Source organism: Rhincodon typus, chromosome 2 (assembly GCF_021869965.1).
Source record: "Rhincodon typus isolate 14 chromosome 2, sRhiTyp1.1, whole genome shotgun sequence".
NCBI classification, from domain to species: domain Eukaryota; kingdom Metazoa; phylum Chordata; class Chondrichthyes; order Orectolobiformes; family Rhincodontidae; genus Rhincodon; species Rhincodon typus.
This window is the reverse complement of record NC_063333.1, coordinates 97,110,118-97,122,931: the sequence shown is the minus strand read 5'-3', so window position 1 is coordinate 97,122,931 and position 12,814 is coordinate 97,110,118. Positions and strand designations below refer to the sequence as shown.

The 12,814-nt window shown below is 38.1% G+C and overlaps 2 protein-coding genes across 6 annotated transcripts in view; both read right to left on the bottom strand.

Annotated features, from left to right (window-relative positions):
- Window positions 1-534: 534 nt before the first annotated feature.
- Window positions 535-9,845, bottom strand: LOC109926999 (homeobox protein Hox-A9). 5 transcript variants are annotated; one of them, XM_048611286.1, is made up of 5 exons: window positions 9,659-9,845; window positions 6,421-7,612; window positions 4,956-5,590; window positions 2,622-3,188; window positions 535-1,970 (listed from the first exon to the last, which is right to left on the bottom strand). In XM_048611286.1, exons 3-5 carry the CDS (start codon window positions 4,960-4,962, stop codon window positions 1,729-1,731), a joined length of 816 nt encoding a protein of 271 aa, XP_048467243.1. In that variant the 5' UTR covers window positions 4,963-5,590; window positions 6,421-7,612; window positions 9,659-9,845; the 3' UTR covers window positions 535-1,728. The 5 variants fall into 5 exon arrangements, with proteins under 5 accessions (XP_048467243.1, XP_048467235.1, XP_048467261.1 ...); XM_048611278.1 differs by lacking the exon at window positions 9,659-9,845 and having other exon boundaries at window positions 6,421-8,894; XM_048611304.1 differs by lacking the exons at window positions 4,956-5,590; window positions 9,659-9,845 and having other exon boundaries at window positions 6,421-8,894.
- Window positions 9,846-10,081: 236 nt separating this feature from the next.
- hoxa10b (homeobox A10b) overlaps window positions 10,082-12,814 on the bottom strand; it is a 16,983-nt gene continuing 14,250 nt past the window's right edge. The window contains exons 4-5 of the mRNA XM_048611236.1: window positions 12,607-12,814; window positions 10,082-11,074 (exon numbers count right to left, since the gene is read on the bottom strand). Coding sequence (XP_048467193.1) covers window positions 10,800-11,074; window positions 12,607-12,814 — 483 coding nt within the window. The 3' untranslated portion in view covers window positions 10,082-10,799. The remainder of the gene's footprint in view (window positions 11,075-12,606) is intronic.

The following is a 12,814-nucleotide window of genomic DNA, read 5'->3' as shown; positions in this document are numbered from 1 at the left end:
TCGCATTCTGAATCTTTGTCATGAGATCCGTTTCCAAGCCAAAATTGTTAGATCACACTTTCTATTTTCTTCCCTTTTTCATAAACTCCAATGTTATTCTAATTTTAGTTACCCCTCTAAGTCATGTTATGTCAACAGTGGCGATAACATTTCGTTGCAGTATTTACTAAGGACAAGCCAAACTTCGAGTCATGTTTGCAATGTCAGATTTTGTAGTAAAATCCAAAGATTGAATGTGAAGTAAATCACTAATATTTGCAAACATTGTAATTGGGTGATATTACCGACACAGTTTTTAATCTTAGTAAGAGAATTGGATGGTTTTCATTGCCATGACAATTTGATTCATTGACTTCATTAACTCGTTCGCCTGACAATTTACGTTTTGATTCACCTATTTAAAATACCAGTAAAAGGAAACGTGCACATTTTAAAATTTTTCTCCTCGGAATGGAGAACTATGGGCATCCTGCAGTGCTGGTGAAGTAAAAATGTAATTGAGGAGTTCCATGTCATTCAGGAAGAGAGACCATATTTTATATGTAGTCAAACATATATTTTATTAGACAACAAATAAAATGACATTTCATTACAAACAGTATTGTTTGGTCAATATGACACGAGGTAATCATTTCAAACGTGTACACAAGTGTAAATGTGTTGCTCTACAGTTTTCAAGACGACCCCCCCCCCTCCCCAGCTAAAACACGTTGGTGGTATATGTTATTTCTATTGCACCCAGGCATTTTACTTGTACACATTACATTTATTGACAATGTTGTTTGTTTATTTATTCCATCGCATAAATGTGTCAAAACAATTTTAAGGGTGACATTTACACACAAAACATAGGTAGTTACTAGTTATACATATAGGTAGTTTTAAACCAAATCTTACACTTTTCTTTGCACCACAACACCGATAAATACAAAGTGTCTGAGAACTTTATTCGTGCTTTTCTCACAACAGACAAGAGTATCGTGTAGCATTATGCTCAGCGCTGCTCTTTGAAATACAACTTATATTAGCATTCTATGCAAATCAGTTTCATATAATTTCTGAAGAACAACACAATCGTCATGCACCCCGGGCAAGGCCGTTACTCAGTCTCACAAAGACGGCTAAAGCCTGGAGTTTCTACAGGTTCATTCACAGTGAAAATAATACAATATATGTTCCAAGTTCACCACGAAAATAACATTTCATATGCACTACACAGCCTGTTCTCTTTATATTAAACATCCTGAGTTAAATTGAGATATTCCTTTTTTTGTTTACACGATCTTGACTCGGACACCGCCCAAGCACAAAGGCCCAGTCACAGGGATAATCACGACAACAGACACAAGGATTCAAGTATATAAGCAGCCTCGTTTGCTGCATGTAAAACAAGTAAATATTAAACGAGTACAGTATTACTGAATTACTGTCCACACTGAATAGTCGTGGATTAAGAAAAGGTAGTTTTCATGTAAAGTAAGGTAGATTCCGTAGCCACATACTTAACCTTGCCGTAAATGTCTCCCTCTTTGGTTCCCAACTAACAAGTGTATCAGTCTTTTTACCCACCAAATGCAGTTCAGAACGGGCAAAGGAATAAATTGTGCTAATGGGATGACAAAATGTACACATAGTCTTTCTGAAGCAGGGCCTAACTCGATTGTAATTGTGAATTAGTCTTTTTTTCTCTCTCTCTCTCTCACACACAGAGAAATATTCTAATTCGTGTCACCGGTCGTCTTTAGGTCGTTCCTTGTTGATTTTTTTCATCTTCATCCTCCTGTTCTGAAACCAGATTTTAACTTGCCGTTCGGTGAGATTAAGGACTCTGGCGACCTCATATCTGCGGTCTCGTGTGAGGTACATATTAAACAAGAATTCCTTCTCCAGCTCCAAGGTCTGATGCTTGGTGTAGGGGCAACGTTTCTTTCTGGTAGATCTTGCATGCAGCCAATTGGCGGAAGGGTTATCTGGAAGTGTGAAGGAAACACATTTAATATATTTTCCTTTTACATGCGAGTCAAAATGTTGCAACATTCTCAGAATCAAAACACCAGTACAGATAAACAAATAAAAAAAAAGCTGAGGTCGTACTGGATAAATAAGGGTGTTGCTACACTTCTAGGTGTTTTCACTGACATTTCAACTCTTAATACGAATCGTCTTGCTCAATGAACAAACTCTATGAACGGAGCCCAAAATAAATTAGAAAAAAATAATATTGTGACGGTCTGTAAATTAGACGTAAATAATCCAATACGTTGCCCAATTGTTCTTCAATTGGAAGTAATAATAGTTTGTCCTGCAGCTTTAGCCCATGATTTTTATTTGCAACAAATGCACCTGAATTAGAGTTAATTAGATTTAATATCTTCCCCTCTCTCTTCTACAACGAATGGAAATTAGTTCAGTTCAGATCCGAATTGTGTTCATGACACTGCCGAAATGTACAGCGTTAAGCTTAACCAATTGTTTAAAACTATTTGAGATATGTAATTAAAAAAAACGTAAAACTGGAAACAGATTTTGTCATTTCGCCAAACAATGTAGGAATATGTAACAGTTTGAATTTAAAATCTTTGTCTAGAAAAGTAATACAAAAATGTGGTTTCCACACTTACTTGGATCCATGTGTAGCTTATCTGCGTTTGACTCAATCTCTCCATTATTTTCAGTGAAGGAAACCTCGCTCACACGTTTGTCGACAGGAGAAGGTCCACACGTATAATCTGAGAGGGCTAACGTGTGTGTTTCAAACGTGGTGCAGTCACTCCTGCGCGCAGCTACAGGCTCGGGTTTGATGCCGTAGTGTCTACTGGAAGGTAACCCGGTGAAAGACAGGGTTCCCGGCATGGGTTCTAGCCAGGAGCGCATGTACCTACCATCGGGCGCGGCGGCAATGGGCGCCTGGTGCATGTATGGGTGATAAACAGTGGGCATATTGGCAGAGCTCTGCGCATGAACGGGGCTCCAGGAGGTGCTGAACACGTTGGCTTTGGACTGGAAGTTACATGGGGAGAAGTCGGGGTGCTCAGCAAGAGCTGTCTGTCTGGAAGACTGAGCCAGTGGACCCGAGACGTATCTGGACGACAGCAGCTCCTCGTTCTCATGCATGATAAGAGAGTCGACATAATAATTGCTGATAGTCCCTGATGTCGACATTCTCGGCAATGACACCGCAAGCGCCTCTGAAAATATGAAAGAGCAGATTTCAATGTAACAACTTACCGCGGCGACAAGTACAGTCTGCTAATATGGTGCAGACGCACTTCCTCACCATTGGATAGGCTCCTCACGTGATTCAAAATACAACAATAAAGTATAAATCAATCCGCAGCTTGTAACAGGGTCAATCTTTTATAGGGAACATTTTATATAGCAAGCCCGTACGTTTTTTTTATGCAAAGGGATATAATCACCTCTATATATGGAAGCTGATTTCTTTGTTGCCAGCTGAAATGTGAAGCAAGTATTCGGTTGCAGTTTTTTTTTAGGGGACTATTTTATATCATAATCAATCTTCCCATCAGATGCTCGTTTTTTTTTAACGAACACCTTATAATCGTTAACCTTCACATAAAAGATTATGGAAAGAGTGAAACTATAAACTGCAGAAAATAACAACGAAGAAGGAGATTGGACAGGTATTTATTATTCATGCTTAATAAAATTAAAAACGCATTCTTGACAAATAAAAATCGTTGACGAAGTTTTAAAGCGTACCTCTGAAAAGTAGCGTGTGTACCTGCAGCTGCTAAAGATCTCTCATTTAAAAAGAAAACGAAGCGCACATAAAGCACACTGTGACAACCCCCGTTTTATAACAGTTTGAGCAATAAAACTACGTTAGCAAACTACAGCCATTCTAAAAAGGCTTCTCTTTTTCACCTCCAACAAACCATAACAAACTACAACTTCCGCATCCAACGCGCTGTTTTAGTTGACAGATGCAAATATACAGACAAAATACATTTCTTGGGACACCGGACAATTCTACCGTCCTCCTCTTCAGGCTCGTGTAGTTTGGCTTTTGCTTTGGTCACTTACTGGTACATTCTGTTGACAGTAAATCGGGAAACTCTCCCGCACAGACAGTATTCGGAAAGCCAATCTGTGATATGCCTAAGATACGTTCCTCTTAATAGCAAATACAAGCAAACGGTTAGATACATTAGCAGAATTAAACGTAAGAGTGATGTTGCAGTAGAATTAGAAAATATTCTTACTATACTATAATCGGCCTATTAAACATTGTATGTGCAACTAATTACCATGCCTTAAAAACTAAGTAGGCCTCTCACACATGCGTTCAGGGTATAAATATATCTACAGCGATGGACAATTTCACTTACATACAGTTAATAAAATTAACGACTGGGATGGAAACCAGAAGGCCAACATTGTGGCTTAATGTGACATGGTTTTAACGTAAATTATTTTCAACTTTTTTTTGGAAAATGGATTAAAAATCCAGAAAACAACCAATCTATAACACAGGTAATAATATGTGTTGTAGGTGCTTCTTTTTCGGTTAGCCTGGTTAATCAATGCGATTATAGAATGCAATGTTTCATTTCACGTGTAAGAGTTAGGCGTCAGTGTATTTGTTCATCCAATTCCAGTCCAGAGGATTTAGCAAGCACTGTGACAATGTGATACTGGGTTGTGTTCCATTCCGTTACTCCTTTTGAAACATTTTTAATGTATGCAATATCTCAAAATCCAAGGAAACATTGGCAATAGTTATTCCAATCCAATGCAACATTTTCCAATTTTTGAAAGACTTAGATCTTTGAAGACAACCAGTAGCATGGCTTGGTATCTGCACTATCTAGTTTTCAAATGAGGCTAGTGGTCTTAATGCCAATTTTCTATTTCTTTGTTGTTATTTTACAATTTATATGCGAACATTTTGAGAATTTCTGCTACAACAAGTATAATTTAAAAATACCTACGGTGCATCTCGACGGAAGCAACTGTGTTAAATAAAAGCCCCAATCTTCAAAAACTATCGTGAAGTTGTTGAGCTGCTTCGTGGATCACACAACATAGGAATATCCATAAAACAAAGACATTTTTTTTTAACCTACATTAGACCAAAGTGCTGGCGACGGTCGTGAACCGCTTGCTGCAGCTTCCCAACACCACCATCCACCCCCACCCCACACCTCCTCTTCCAACATCCGCTGGCTGTATGTACCCTTATTTCAAAATCTTTACGGTTAACTGAAATACAATTTCCTTTCCTCGGTGTTTGGGTCCTCTATATCCCAAACTTTCTTTAGATTTCCGTGCATTCCTTATGGAGAAGGGGAGATTCATTCTGTCGCCTTTGAGCCAGCATTGACTATCTGGTCAGCGGAGTGTTACAGCGTCTCTGGCGGAGTGCTAAGGTCTAGAGCAAAATCGAGAACCATTCAAGTCCAGTGTTGAGCCTCAGAAAGAAACCGTTTTGTGTTTCCTGTGCAGATGGCCTGAAATTAGGACTCAAATATAGATTCTATATTTACAAACTGAAGTTAAGGCGCTCCGAAACTGCGCAACGTTTAGAAGGGCAGTTCCTCTCTTGTAAATGTAGTTGTATTTAAGCCTAGAGAGAAAAAAATATAAAATCAAGCCACCATTAAAACGCCTGAAAGAATTTGCCAACAACCTTGGAATGTGCCGCTTCTTTCTGTGCTGCATAACGATTTATAGATGTGCACGAAATGTTTGATTTTAAATGTTATTGTTGAATTCGTTACAATTAGCACCATGAATTCTCAGACACAAATGAAGCACTATTTTCTCGCAAAAAAACCCGATAATTTATGAAATTTGGTGAGTTGCCTGGTTTAGACTTACGTCTCAGGCTTTTTGTTAACGTTCAACACAGGAAACTCGCATGTTCCTTACAAAATACAGCTCTGGAGCGACGTGTTGTTAAAAAAAAAGACTACACAGAGACAAAAAGCTTTCAAAGTACGTGGATACAATTCACCAAAGGTCTCAGGAAGAAATTAGTATCATCACTCGAAACCTGTGCAGACTGTTCAGCAATAGTCAAAAATAGAGGAATTCACCCATTCTCATCTTAAAATCCACACCAGACTACCGGAATTCACCCTATTGTCATTTTATAGCAAGGCGAGTGCAGTGATAATGAAGCTAGACTGCTATAGATGCATGTGTTGTTTGGAGTCGGTCAATTTACCTTCAGATTTGTGCTAGTAACATGTGAATTGTAAAATATTTTATTAATTCATGCAACCTTTACAGCACTTAAGACTTCCTTCGAAATGCACGACTCGCATTCGCTTACAAACTGTGCTCAATACTTTGTAATACTACCCATCCAAGACTGTTATTTACTGAATGCACCTTGTAGCCAGGGAGAAAATAAAATCACAAATTAAGTTTTTTTAAAAAAATATTTCAAACCTGGGCTCAAAGCGAACGGTTCAAGTCAGAGACCACATTCGATAGGTGAAATTTTCTGGCATTCTCATTGTATCGTTTAGAATAAAATTTAACTGCTGACGCCTTTACTTCCGTTCAGATAACATCTGTGTGAAGTTGCAAAGCCAATTTGTGGGCTTGCAGAATGCTATGACGACGCGTGTTCAAAGTGCTTTCATCATTTTCGAGTCTAATTGGCGTATAGCGTATAATTTGGCAAAGATTTACAAGATATATGTAAAACATAAAATAAGACTAACTAAATCCTGCAGGCATCTGCACGAGAGGGTTCAAATCTAGCCGAGCCGGTCCCGTAGCCACATTCAAGGGTTTAGTTTCAGTAAAATCGTGACTGAAGAATATCTCAAATACCAAGTGTTATGTTGGATGTTGGTTGCTTACGAAAGGTTGAAACGCTTTCTGGTTCACCCGCATTGGTTCGAAATGAAATACTCCATTTACAAGTGTGCAAATGGACCGCATACACCGGCTTTTCAATGCCAAACCTCTAATTTGAGATTAAAAAGGGAAGTACAAAACTACTGTGGCTCCTTTCTTTTTTTACAAAGCCAATAAATCATATAAGCCTCGAGACAATTTTGCGGGCAACCGGTAAACAATAAAATTCTTAGTGAATGCCGAATGATATTTAAAGTGTAATTTTTTTAATGTTACCATTATATTTGTGAAAACATAACAGGAAGGAAGCGCACGAACTCACATTATTGTGTGTTTAAATTGAGAAAGGCTGTTCTTCATTAATAATATCTAAATAAAACCACAATCCACAATTTACTCAAAAATGTAACAACTAAAGAAATATTTCCGATTTCTTGCCAAAGTGTATCGAATTACAATACTCCGCAAATGAAAGGAAAGGCGTTTGGCTAAAGGTCTGTGCTGAACTGCCTTTTAAAGAGGGCCTGGCCACTGTCAGCAGTGATGTTTTGAACAGCACAAACTTGACTGTGCTTTTTTTTGTGAATCTTTAAACCATGCCGAAGACAGCTTTCAGCTTCTGCAATCATATTAGGATAACATCACGCCTCGAATGCACAACAGCCAACATTTTCCCGAAGATATCCTTTTGTATCATGCTGAAGAAAAAAAATCGAGACAAATGTTTTTAACTCACGTAAAGTATCCTTCTACAGTACGCCATGCAGTGATATACCTAACAAAGAGGATGATATGATTTAATATTGCAAATGTGCTATTTATTTTGTTCGAATTAAATGTGGATTATTTACAACTGTAATTTCAGTTACACGGGTATATAGGAAGATGCATGTAAAAACAATTCCTACTAAAAGATTCTCAGCGAATCTGCTGTACTTAGTACAACATAGCAAGACGACAATCCATATTTATATTATATATGTTATGTGAAATTAATTTAGTGTTGCATTCATAAATGAGCACAGAATTTATCCTGTGACAAGGTTTACGTTGTGCAATCATCTCGATTCATAGATTTTAAATTAAGTAATTCCAATCGGATGGTCAACTCAAATCACTAGACCAACAGAATGGAGAGCCATAGTGTTTGTTTACTTGCTTTGCTTAGATTAAAGCTTCTGTTTGTCTCGTCTAAACAGCCAATATAATGGGACAAGTCTGCTTTCTGTGTTTAGTCTAGTTTCCTGCAGAGGCAGGAGCCGCCGACCGAGCAGCGCTTCCACTACACTCCGCCGAGGTCGCTGTTTCGAAGAACAACACAAATTTACGCGCCGAGGCGCCATGTAATGATCATAACCGAGGCCTTGTGCTTTCAAGTAATTTCTTTGTCTTGCACATGGCGGAATATATAAGCTTCAAATGCGTATCCCAAAGCGCTTGGCGCTTTCCCTTTCTATTTTAGATCTTCATCGGGAAGTACAGGATCAGTTATGTATCAAAACTGCTCCGTTTAGGCGATATGAAATTATCATGAAATATTCATCACTGACAAAGAAGAAATCTGCAATGCATCGATTACGCCGCTGTATAGATGAAATTGCAGTTATTTGCAGTAGCATTGTGCCGACCTGCATCAGTGTTTTAAAATAATCATTCAGCAGCGCATATACACTGCCAGGAAATCTGAAATTGATCATATTTAATTTAAACGTGAACTTGATCGTTCTTAGAGAAAAAAAAAGCAAATCTAATGTATAACGTTACAGTCATTAAATTCCAATTAACACGAGGTTAAGGAAGAATGATTCAATGTTTGCATGGCAGAGTATTAGAAGGCATGCTGCTCTTCGCAAAATAATATACAAAGTTGTACCAGTTTGAAAACGGTCTCTCGAAAAAAAAATGCATTTGCTATTCATTTTTAAAAAGCATCGTTATTGTTGACAGAAAACATGCCATTTTACTGTTGGCCTTAGAAAATCAAAACATTTCACTTATCCGTGATTATTAAGTAACTGCGGTTTCTTTCCAAACCAGCGACAGAACTCACTGGCGAAGAGGATAACTGCAGTAATTCAGGCAGTTTCGTGTTGTAGAGATAGACTTGAGCCCCAACAACATGAAACTACCTAAATCACACATCAGCTCTATCTCAGCTCTTTAGATTCCTATCACTGTACACACATAGGATAGTCTAAATGTAAATTCAACAAGCTTACCAAACCAAAAAAAATCACAGTATGTTGTTACTCGTCACAACCTCGCATGCAGTTTACCAAACACGAAATACATTGCTTTAACCTGCAATGTTGTGGGTCCCTGAAATAATTTCCCAAGTAATTCAGTTCTTGCGTTCCAGGCAGGAATCGTATTCAAATGAATGGATTTAATTGTAAATTCAGCACGAGAATAATTGTTGGTTCCCCACTAAAAATGGCGGGTTCTTTATTATCGCTGTGCAGGATTTCACGCGATCTGAATGCATGTCATTCACTCTAGTGATGATAAGCCATAGCAACTTGTCTGCACTGCAATTATCACGAGTTCAAGGTTTGTCCGAATAAAAGAGCTAGTCAGATGACATAGCCTTTCGAGATAAATTTTCTTCCCCCCCCCCTCGCCCCCGACCCTCCACCCCCAGCCTTGTTCCCAACCCCTCTGCCAAAAAAATACGATATGGTAACTTCAACTCTTATTTGTGAAAAACACTGTTTGAATTTTAAAAAATAATAGATACAAAATAATGAGAAATAACCTCTTACCTATCAGCTTAAAATATAGGATAATAGGCCTATGCATTCGTTCATTTTACAGATCTTACCTTCATCGTAAATGTGTCCAAAGGTCTTATCTGCTTTTTTTTCGATTCCTCACTCTGTTCTGATTTTAGCCGATTAAAAGATCTGAAAGTGTATTGTGCTCAGAGAAAGTCAATTTCCTACATCCGAGCCGTGCTCTGCTTCCTCTGTCTTCGTGGCTGTTCGCTCAACTGAAACCACTCGTCCAAGACAGCAACAACCCAGATATACTAGCAAGTCATAAAACTCAACAAAAGCCGACAAACGTTACAGCACCATTGCTATATAGCCCAGACAAATTACGACCGTCTAGGTAATATTTAAATAGATTGTAACGGTAATTGCCAGTCTTTACACCCACCATTCCTGCTGTAAGCTTCCTCAACAGATAAGGTAAGAAAGAAATCGAACACAAAATGAGATAAAACAATATGCATGTACCTATCTCAAAGCACTCCGACCAAATACGTTTATTCATCTTTCATGAAAACACAAGTTTTGTTAACGTACACAGTGCAGCAGCAATAGGATTGAGCAGTATTTGAGTCTTCAAGTGAAAGCATTTCATCTTTGCAAACCCAAATGAATCAATTCTTTTTTTTCTAAATGTGAAATAACGGCAGTGAATAAAAGGTCCGACGTTCAACTCTTCTGTCTTTGCAACAATGTTTCACATTTAAATGTGATCTGATGTTTCAGTTTATGGTATGTGATATCTTTACGTAACAACACACTTTACAGCATATTCACATTTAACTTCTATTAACATGTCAGTATACGGTAGGTACTTATTTTGGAATTATTTTAACAGCATGGGTCATCTGTATTCAGACATTACAAAGTTTGATTTACTTAGCTGATAATTGGTAATTAGCACAATTAAAAAGATTGTTGTCAGGTCCCCCTCCCCCCACGGTTGTTTGGAAAAATCATCATACAGGGCGATAACTTCTGTTCATGCCTTACTTATCAGTGGCAATACATTATTATAGTTACAGAAACAGACTACCGCCACAAATAAAACAAAACACGTAAATCGTAAATATCTACAACCAGCACAAGGCTGAGGAGTCAGAGGTAAGTGGAAAAGTTTTTAGTCTTTTAGTGACACTAGCACAGCTTCCCGATGTCCCTTTAAAATCTGTAAACCAGTGTTTGCGTTTATCATGAAAAGCTGAAGTTAGCTGTAAGCTCCCGAATCCTGTTCTCACGGTTCATTTTCTTGAGTTTCATCCTGCGGTTTTGAAACCAGATTTTGACCTGTCTGTCAGTCAGGTGGACGCTGCGGCTAATCTCTAGGCGACGCTCTCGAGTCAGGTACATGTTGAAGAGAAACTCTTTCTCCAGCTCCAGGGTTTGATGTTTGGTGTAAGGACAACGTTTTTTTCTGCCACTCTTTGCAGTCAGCCAGTTGGCCCCATTTTCAGCTTTCACCTCCCCTAGTAAGTAAAAGGGTGAGAAAGAGAGATAGAAAAAGATGGAAAATAGAGAGATAAGCAGAGAGAGGCGAGATAGATGAAAAGAGAGGAAGAGAAGAAAGTTTATCATGTTTCGTAATGTAATCTTCTGTACTTGTGGTAGGTTTGTGATTTTAGTTGCAACTTTTATTCTACGGTGTCACTCGATGTACAAATATTTCAGTTGCGTTATGAAATAGATAAAATGCTGCGTCTTTCAATTAACAATATTAGTGGATTCCATGGCACTACTTTTTTTTAGTTAGAATTGTACAATTTATCTTGTCAGCACCCACTGAGTATATACACATAGGGCGTAAACAAATAAGATTTTCACTTATTTTGTGACTGAAACGGATCTGTGGAATACATTGTGTAAGAGCGAGCTGTAGGCCCATTTAAATCGAAAATAAAATTAGTTTGAAATTCTGTTTGGATGCTGGTATATACGTGTAATTTTAAATTAATTCCTAACCTTGTTATGTACTTGGGATGACACTATCTATTTTATTTGATTTTGCAAGAATCTTATTCATACTCCTATTTAATATGTGTGGATACTGAATTAATAATTAGTTGTCCACTGAAAGAACTATTTTCGTGCAATTTTCAGTAAAAGTTCAATATTTTGCTTAGCACCAGTAGGCGTGTCTTTCCCTCTTTCCTTCATTTCCAATTTATTTCAGCCGCGTGTCTCGCCATATTTAAAATCTGTGCTTCACTACTGCTTTAGCCTTAGGAAATCAAGCAAACTGCTTCGTGCACGTAAACAACCCAAATTGAACAGACTGAAGTATTTTGTTCTTCGCTGGAATGTTTTAAGCTATTTCAACGCCTCATCGGTTTACTTTATTTGAAATAATTTTACCTATTTTTCCGAAAGTTCTATAAAGACAAAACTAACCATCTTCACAGTTTGACGGCGTTTCAGTTGCATTAATATCGTTTATTTGATCACCTGCATTTCAGACACAGCAAAAACTAACGACTAAAAACATTTAGAGCTTCAAATTTGTTCCTAATTATATACAATGTGCAATAATTATGCACTGATAACTAGCATCAAATATCTCGCAAAAGAGTTGTATATCAGCCTTTCGTACTTTGAAAACTTTTTCTAAATTTTTCATGTTTTTTTCTTGAAAAGATCTCTAGAACATAAAACATCCCTGGGTTCCTTCGAGTATTATTTATTGGCTGTGTTCTGTTTACTTTGGACCCTGTGTGCAAATATGTCCTTCTATGCGGTACGTTTAAATAACTGCAGAAAGGATTCGTGGTTTGTAACTTATCTGACAAGTTTAGACTGCGGCTACAATTGACTCCGGAGCGTGGGCTCGTGCTATAAACTATAGTAGGCATTAATTTTTACAGCATAGCTCACGCCCAAAAATAAAAAGTTCACAAGGTCAGAATAAAACCCTCTTTGTTATGCCTGTTGGCTGTACCTGCCACGTCTCCCCGCTTCTGAGTGCGAGCTGTATAAATTCCCCTCGGCCTTTTTATTTACCTACCTTTTGTTTCTTTCTCAGGAGAGTGTTTACTGCTTTCTGAAGGGACAGGAGATGACTCCTCGTTCGCTGAAGAAGCCGGAGCTTCTGACTCTTCTCTTTCCGAACCGCAGGTTAAATGACCAGGGGATGTCCCTTCACTTCCTTTTCTCCCCAACTCAGTCGGGGTCGAAGCTGAAGAAGGGGGTGTTCCATATCGGATCTGGGATTG

What these genes read in the sequence shown, in the direction of transcription:
- LOC109926999 (XM_048611286.1), bottom strand. An exon ending in TAAGCTACACATGGATCCAA is followed by an intron (nt 1,971 to 2,621) that starts GTAAGTGTGGAA and finishes TCACACTTCCAG; the next exon opens with ATAACCCTTCCGCCAATTGG.